Source organism: Aedes aegypti, chromosome 3, assembly GCF_002204515.2.
Source record: "Aedes aegypti strain LVP_AGWG chromosome 3, AaegL5.0 Primary Assembly, whole genome shotgun sequence".
Taxonomy (NCBI): domain Eukaryota; kingdom Metazoa; phylum Arthropoda; class Insecta; order Diptera; family Culicidae; genus Aedes; species Aedes aegypti.
The window spans coordinates 93,823,006-93,832,014 of NC_035109.1; the positions used below are offsets into that span (position 1 = coordinate 93,823,006).

The following is a 9,009-nucleotide window of genomic DNA, read 5'->3' on the forward strand; positions in this document are numbered from 1 at the left end:
CAAGTCTTGCCGTGCCACGTTGCCGCTCACATCATTGTAGCTCAGCCTTTAGAATGCTAATCATCGTCATCATTGAAACTTCAAAAGCAGTTTTTCTGTTCAAAACTAAACATTATTCGATGAAAATGTGTTCAATGTGTTTCGGTTGGAGAATAGAATACAGTGAACACATTTTCCTGTATAGGGAAGGTGTACCAGTTATGGCCATAGTGGTTCCCTATTTGGCCATATGCGAAATATGGATAACTTTTACCATTTTAATCTTTCTGAATGTTTTAATATCAAGATTTATCCTTTATCTTACTGCTAAAACACAAAAGATTTTTCAAAATGTGAAGGCATTCAAGATATCACGTATGGCGAAATAGGGAACCACTATGGCCATAACTGGTACACCTACCCTATTTTCTCAATTTTGAACGAAAAAACTGCTTTTGAAAATTTCGAAATCAATGATGGATCCTGCCCCCTTAAGGTGATTATAGAACGAAGTCACGCCTCAAATTTTCAAGAGCACAAGACTTGAGAATTAAACAGCGCTCTGCGTTGAAAATTTATCCCATTGGTCACCACCTGGGAGGGAGAAACCGATACAAAATTTCTGTACGTTCCCCAAGGCAGCATTTTGGGACCAATATTATACAATATTTTCACATCTGACTTACCTGAGTTACCTCAGGGATGTCAAAAATCTTTGTTTGCGGATGACACAGGCCTCTCCGCCAAAGGACGAAGCCTGCGTGTCATCTGTAGTCGATTGCAAAAAAGTTTGGATATTTTTTCTTCATACTTGCAAAAATGGAAGATTTCTCCTAATGCTTCCAAAACTCAACTAATAATATTCCCACATAAACCAAAAGCTCTTTATTTGAAACCTTCAAGTAGACATGTTGTCACGATGAGAGGGGTTCCAATAAATTGGTCAGATGAAGTTAAGTATCTAGGACTCATGCTAGATAAGAATTTAACTTTCAAAAATCACATTGAGGGCATTCAAGCCAAATGTAACAAATATGTTAAATGTCTCTATCCCCTTATTAATAGAAAATCAAAACTTTGTCTTAAGAACAAGCTTTTGATATTCAAACAAATTTTCAGGCCAGCCATGTTGTATGCTGTACCAATATGGACTAGCTGTTGTAATACCAGGAAGAAAGCTCTGCAGAGAATTCAAAATAAAATTTTGAAAATGATTCTGAGGCTTCCTCCCTGGTATAGTACCAATGAGTTACATAGGATATCCAATGTTGAAACATTGGAACAAATGTCAAATAAAATAATCAATAATTTCAGGCAAAAATCGTTACAATCTACTATTGCCACGATTAATGCGTTATATGTTTAGGTTAAGTTAGGTTAAGTATATTAAAAACTTTTTTTTTCTCTTATAAACAGGTGAAATCAACTCACCTGTAAAAAATCTGAACTGCTAAGGCAAATGAAATGTAATATGTTGTTAACAAAATGTTAATAAAATCTTAGATTTGTTTTACCAAATAAGGATGATAGTGTTGTCTAATAACACAGAACACCTAGATATAAGAAATAATGAATGTAATATTTGGAATGATACTAAAAAAAAAAAAAAAAAAAAAAAAAAAAAAAAAAAAAAAAAAAAAAAAAAAAAAAAAAAAAAAAAAAAAAAAAAAAAAAATTTCTGTACGTCATAGTGAGCCGAGATTCCACTGTCACGAACTGTCACTGTGAGCTCAGATCTCAAACATTGGACCAAGGTTTTTATAATGACAGGTTTACCGATCTAAGCAGTCAGTGGGTGCGCGGTGTGGTTGGCTGCGGAGAAGGTGGAAGTGATAGTTGACGAGTTGGCTAGCTGGCGGGTTTGTGTACACTGTATTTCACTCTAGGGTTAATTCAAAAATTTAATAACGCCAAAAATTGTTATTTTTGACCCCCACCCACCCCTTCGTAACGCACTTTGTATTAATATGCTACAAATTTTGTATGAACTGTAACATCACGACGACACCCACCCACCCCCTTCAGTGTTATGAAATTTGTGAATGGGCCCCTACCGTTTCTATGGGGGCCCATTCAGGGAATGTTTACTCCAACAAACATAAATACAGTGAAGTGAAAATTTTCTCCAGCAGAGGATGTGCCACGGGGTTGCCGTCTGACGGTGACGGTTGTATTCATTTATTTCATAACGCCAAAAATGGCTATTTTTGACACCTTCCCACCCCCTTGTAACGCTTTTGGTATGAAAATTTAACAAATATTTTATGAGCCGTAACATCATGAGGCAACCCACCCACCCCCTATAGCGTTATGAAATTTGTGAATGGACTCTTGGGGTGATTTACTTTTTAAGCCCGTACTTCGCTTCACCAACGATTAATTTTACCAATGATTTTTAATGAGTGCAAGAAAAAGTGTAACCACGACTGAAGTCAGTGATCTTCTCGTCTCGAGCGAAATGCTTTTTCGACCTCTGGGACTTGATCCCTCTCTCAAAAACATTTCCAGGCGAAAATTTGACAGATCATCAAATCGTTCTGTCAGTCGTCGGTCTTTTAGGTGACGCTACTTTTGTGTGATTTGGAAAAACTTGCAAATTTACTCAGTTTTCTTCATTAAACTAATTGTAATTGTAATTGTAATTGTAATTTATTAACGTTACGATACCCTGTCAGTTAACAAACTATATCTCAGGTCAAGGAAAGGAACGAAGTAAATTTGGATAGTAAACATTGGAAACTAGTCATTAAATCACGGTTTTACAAGTTACAGTGACTCAGTGTCAATACCGACCACATTAAATTTAATCTAGGTACCTATTATCTAGTGCCATCGTTTGACGGCTGCCTTGAATGAATTAATTGTTGGTTCAAGCTTAATTTGAAGAGGAACGCCGTTCCAGCTAAGAGCTCCTGCAATGAGGATACTTTTCCTTTGGGACGTCGTGTGTGCTGGGATGGTAAAGCACCGAGTGCGCTCTTGCGTTCCTCGCTGCAGGTGCTGCAGCAAATAGTCGGGCAGATCCTTGGCATATCCCTGCCGCATAAAGCTGCAAATACGGTTCCGATAGTTCGTTGCTAGATCGTGTCCCAAGATGGTGTTCCTCACTTCTTCGGTGGACTCTCTCCGACGAAGCCGATATACGAAACGGACCGCTGCCTTAAAACATCTGTTCAGCTGCTCCTTTTGTGCGACGGACAGGCCGGGGTGATACACTACATCGCAGTAGGTGAAGAAAGGCATCACCACAGCTTGCACTAGTTTCTTCCGGGTTTGGGTAGTCAGCACAGGCGAGAAACGACGAAAGGTATGCAGAGTGCCAAAAACCTTTTTTGTGATTCCATTAACCTGAGTGAGCCATCGAAGATTCCTGTCCATTTGTAGACCTAAGTTAGTGACGCTATCGGATAGTGGGATGGTTTCGGCGCAAAAGGTGATGTCTGTAATCGGTGTAATTGTTCCTTCTCTGCAAAAGATAATAGCTTGAGTTTTTTTTGGATTTGGGAAAAGTGAGTTGATCCCGGCCCAACGTTCAATGTGCTGAAGATCGGTGTTGATCAACGCTACAAGCCTTTCGATGTCTTGCTTTGGTCCGGATACATATATTTGTAGGTCGTCTGCGTACAGCTGGTAGCTGCACTTGAGTCCCTGCGGTAGACTATTTACGTACAGGCTAAAAAGAAGAGCGCTTAGGCAGGAACCCTGAGGCGTACCATCTGTGAGAGGGTGCACTGCAGAGACCGTGGATCCAACTTTCACAGCTTGGCTGCGATGCCCAAGGAAGGATGTAACCAGCGCACAGGCATCTTGAGAAAAGCAAAACTCTTCGCTGAGCTTGGACTTCAGTTTCAGGTGGTTGACGCAATTGAATGCGAGAGAGAAGTCCACTAACACCATGAGAGTACAGTGGTCACCATCGAAGCTGTTGTAGATGTCGTGTGTAATTTTGGCGAGAGCTGTTGTTGTGCTGTATTTCTTCCTGTAACCCGATTGGCACCTCGAAAGCAAATGCGAGCCTGGAGCGTCGATGTACTCAACAATCTGGTCGAGTAAAACCTTTTCCAGTACTTTGGATATTGCGGGAAGCACTGTAATCGGCCTGAAGTCTTTGGGCTGTAGCGGGTTCGGCACTTTTGGAATCGGAGTGACGATTCCCTTCTTCCACATGGCTGGAAACGTTCTGCTATCAATCACCGAGTTGTACAGGTCTACCAGTACGGGATAGATGAATGGACAAAGCAGCTTTACAAACGAGATTGGGATGCCATCCGCACCGGTGGCGTTTGATTGAATCTGTTTCACCTTAGAGGCAACTTCACCAGCGTTGGTATGGCAGAAGTTAAACTGTTCCCTGACGCCCTCGTCTCTGATTGCACGATGTAGTTCATCCCTCGTAGAGGTGGCAGGTACTTGTATTTGTAGTTGGCGATGACCTTCGCAAAAGAAGCTGTTTAGCTGCTCAACGTCGATCTGTTCCTCTGGTAGCTCTTTCTTGGTGCTGTTGTGAACGCCCTCCCTCCTTAGGTTGTTCCAGAGTTTTTTCGCTGGTAGATGTGGTGCGAAGTAACGTTCGCCGTAACGCTTTTTGGCTTGTGAAACCAGGATTGCAGCTCGGTCACGTTTTTGGGTATACTCCAGCCATTGTGCGTCATCCCGCCTTCGATTGGGATTTCGCGAATAGAGTTCGTGGGCAAGGTTTCTGACGACGATTGCTTGTTCAATTTCTGTTGTCATCCATGGCGTGCGTTTATCCTTGACTGTGATGATCTTCTCAGGTGCATGGCGATCCATCAGGTTGCACAACTCAGACGTGAGGGATTGTGTTTTGACATTGACGTCCCTCGTATCCAAAATGTTTTCGAATCTTATTCCCTGGAAGTCTGCTTGCAATCTGGTGGTGTCGATGGCACGGAAATCTCTTACCGTTAGGCGGTGGGCTGTTGGTTTCCTGCATCGAACGTTCGAGATTAGGTAAATTGTCTCGTGATCCGAAATTGAGTTCGAGACTGCTTTGGCCGTCACAATTGATTGAGGGCAGTCGGTAACCATCAGGTCGATAGTCGTTGCACTCCTGTCTGTAATCCTAGTTGGTGTTGTTGGCAGAATTGTTAAATTAAAAGTTTGGTGTATTCGCAAAAGTGTTTCATGGTTTCCGGTAGGCGAAGGTGCAGTTACATTGATATTGAAATCTCCTAGGAGGTACAGCCTGTCGACGCCTAGGTCTTGTATATCAAAGAGTAACTTTTCATACTCAGCGGTGAAATTCGGATTAGTAACGATCGGATTGTAGATGATCGCGATACCTACAGTGAGCTCGTTGATTTTGGTTTGGACCACAAGGTATTCGAACCTTTGTCCAACAGGGACGTCGGGGTTGAAAGTTGACTTCATCACTGGTGAAACCTTCAGCCCTTTGAGGAAGTACAGTCCTATTCCACCGCATGATTTGCTGCCTCTGCCTCTTCCAGCTGGTAGGCAGTGTTTCATGAAATTGTAAGACGGGACTCGAACGGGCCCCATCGGACTGGATGCTTTCATTTTGGTTTCGGTGACTGCGAAAAAGTGGTACTGGTTCTTGTCGAGTAGAATTTTCATTTCATCCGCGTGACATTCTAGTCCACGGACGTTAAGGTGGCCTATACGGAGGTTCGTGTAGTTGTTGGGCATATTTTTGTCGTGATAGGAATCGTTAGCGCTTGATTAAATATTTAGAAATGTGAGGATTCTGCGTCGTAGAAAATCGAGGACTCGTTAGTGCAAGAGCTTGCGTTCATCAATTTAAGCAGATGTCCGGTGTCTTCGATGGGAATGTACTTTTTCTGGCACGGTAGACGTATCGATATGCTGTCGTTTCTGACGTACACCGATTGAATGAGCTTTTTCTGCTTCATTCTTAGCGCAAGGTTTCGAACTCGGAAGCTTTTGACAGAGAGCATCTCATTAACGGTGAAGCGATACTCTAGAGGAAGCCCCTTTTCCAAATTACACAACTTGGCTTCTTTGTGTAACTGGAAGTATTTCTTCAAAACTTCCGAGCGTACTTCAGCGCTACTGAATACTACCACAATTGTCGGAGTGAGCGACCTGTCGGTCCACTTGGACGGCTTCACGGGCAGCCGGAAGCAGGATGTAACGTGTGACATCAGGTTTTTGATACCAAGGAAACTTAGAAAGTTTTCGACGATGGACCGAGTGTTCTCTCCTTCACGATGTGGTACTTTGTTGATGGAAATCCGGTGGCAGTTGATACTCTGGGAACAGATTTTTGCAAGCTTCGCACCAGACTCGATGATCTGTATTTTCTGCTCCATGTCCTCTGTCAGCCTGGTGGAAGATGGAGAATCGCCTGCTTGATCGATGGAGCGAATTTTGTTTTGGAAGCGATCAATCTGCTTCTTCGTGTTGCTTTGGTGAGTGCTGATTTCGGATTCGAGCTTTTTTATCTGCAAGGTTAGTTCGTCTATCCGTTTCTGCACCTCGACCAGATCGGATTTGCAGGATGCATCCGATGGCACACGAATGAGACTACCGATCACACTACATCTTTCGCACAGATAGACGTAGTTTTTGATTTCGGACAGGAGGGAATCGCTTATCCGTACACACAATGTGTGGAACCACTTCTGACACGCGTCGCAGCTGATCCAACTGATTTCCTCCACATTGCCTTTATTCCGCTTTCCCACTTTCTTCTTCTTTCCTGCAGGTGGTTCTGCCTGGTTGCATGTTCCGCATAGATCCTCTTTCATTCTCGGTGATATTACCTCTAGCGCTAACGATTCAGGGTTCCGGATTAGTGTTGCATTGTGGTTTCGCCGGTTGCACAGAATACTCGGATGGGAACACCCAACAGCATTCGAGAAACGACACAGCAAGGAGCCCCGACGGTGGCCGATATCCTTGCTAACTAGTTAAACTCAGTGCAAAATCGAATAACTACATCAACAAGATGTCTCTGAAAACATACGGCGACAGGCCGGTCAGCTTCCAGCTGGAGGAAGGCGGTGAATATTTTTGCATCGGCTCCGAGGTAAGTGCTTTTGTTTTGGCGTTACGCCCCCATCACTTAATAACATGTTTTCTAATGGATTCCAGGTGGGAAACTATCTCCGTTTGTTCCGAGGGTTGCTATATAAGAAGTATCCGGGGATGATGCGTAAAACCCTTTCACCGGAAGAACGCAAAACACTGCTCGAGATTGGCATCAGCAACCAGTTCTTGGCCAGTTCGGTGTCGCTGCTGAGGGCATCGGAAGTGCAGGACATTTTGGATGGTAATGACGAGAAGTACAAAGCGGTTTCGGTGACCACCACGGAACCGCCTGCTCCACGCGAGAGCAAATCCAGCAAGAAGCAACCCCCGTGGGTTCCGACCATGCCCAATTCTAGCCACCTGGATGCGGTTCCGCAAGCGACGCCCATCAATAGGAACCGGGTCCACAACAAGAAGATTCGCACCTTCCCAATGTGCTTTGACGATACGGATCCTACGTTGAACATTGAGAATGCTGCCCAGGCTGAGGTTTTGGTTCCTATTCGCTTGGATATGGAAATCGAAGGGCAAAAGTTGCGCGATACGTTCACTTGGAACCGTAACGAATCCATGATCACTCCGGAGCAGTTCGCGGAGGTTCTATGCGATGATTTAGATTTGAATCCAACGCCGTTTGTGCCCGCAATTGCAGCCGCCATCAGACAGCAAATTGAGGCTTACCCGAGTGAGCCGATAGTCCTGGAAGAGGGATCCGACCAGCGAGTGCTGGTCAAGTTGAATATCCACGTCGGGAACACCTCATTGGTAGACCAGGTCGAGTGGGACATGGCCCAGAAGGACAATAATCCGGAAGACTTCGCCATTAAACTGTGTGCCGAGCTGGGACTGGGCGGGGAATTTGTCACGGCAATCTCCTACTCCATAAGAGGGCAACTTTCATGGCATCAGCGCACCTATGCCTTTAGCGAGGCCCCTCTGGCCACGGTCGAGGTACCATTCAGAACTCCGAGCGATGCCGACCAGTGGGCACCATTCCTAGAGACGCTGACCGACGCCGAGATGGAGAAGAAGATTCGCGACCAGGACAGAAACACACGACGAATGCGCCGATTGGCCAATACTTATACGTAGACGTAGGGATCTGAATCTGGGAGGCTTCGATGTCTTGAAGAACTTTAGATTTAAGCTAGCATTTTAAGGTAAGTGTCGTCAAAATATAGTATCCACAAAGGAAATTGTTACTCATTTAATGCCGAACACGATTCTTGGAAAACTGTTGTCAGTTATTTCTGCTTCTTCTAATCATTGGCTTCTTCTTGGCATTACGTCATCACTGGGACAGAGCCTGCTTCTCAGCTTAGTGTTCAATGAGCACTTCCATAGTTATTATCTGGAAGCTTTCTTTGCAAAAGTTGCCATTTTCGCATTGGTATATCGTGTGGCAGGCAGTGTTGAACCAAAATGTGCACACCGATAAGTGGCTCGCGGAGCTTTCCCACTCGTAGGATTCATATACAGCTAATGCTCGATAACTGGGTGCTATTTAACTGGGCTGCTTTTTAACTGGGTGCTCGCTAACTGGGCTGTAGCCCAGTTAAAAAACAGTTAAACGTCAAAAACTTTCACCATCCCGTAACTGACGAGGGGCGTGCAAATGCAAAATAAGGTTTCGGCCGAATGACGCCAACCAAAACTTTGCATCTAAGTGCCCCTCGATTTTTATTTGAATGTGTGTGTGCGTTGGAATGGCAGTCCAGTTATCGAGCACTGCTCGCTAACTGGAAGGTTCTCTCAGCCCAGTTATCGAGCATAAGCTGTATTCACGCGCTGTTCATTCTCGTGATTCATTGCAAGGTTGCTTCTTCTCGTAAAGTCAAGCAAACACTCTGCTAGTTGCATGGTGTACTGAGTACATGCAGGCCAACAAAAACACGCTTGAAGTGCACAGCACGCGCGTGGCTGGGTGCTGCTGGATATGGCTTGGAGAGCGACCGCTATTGAGCTAATTGCGCAAGAATTTTCTGGTAATGTTTAGGT

At 44.3% G+C, this 9,009-nt stretch overlaps 1 protein-coding gene across 1 annotated transcript; it reads left to right on the top strand.

Moving 5' to 3' along the window:
• The first annotated feature begins 2,488 nt into the window (after positions 1–2,488).
• Positions 2,489–8,207, top strand: LOC5564648 (SWI/SNF-related matrix-associated actin-dependent regulator of chromatin subfamily B member 1). Its single transcript, XM_021851456.1, has 3 exons — positions 2,489–2,597; positions 6,885–7,009; positions 7,075–8,207. Exons 2-3 carry the CDS (start codon positions 6,929–6,931, stop codon positions 8,101–8,103), a joined length of 1,110 nt encoding a protein of 369 aa, XP_021707148.1. The 5' UTR covers positions 2,489–2,597; positions 6,885–6,928; the 3' UTR covers positions 8,104–8,207.
• Positions 8,208–9,009: the final 802 nt, after the last annotated feature.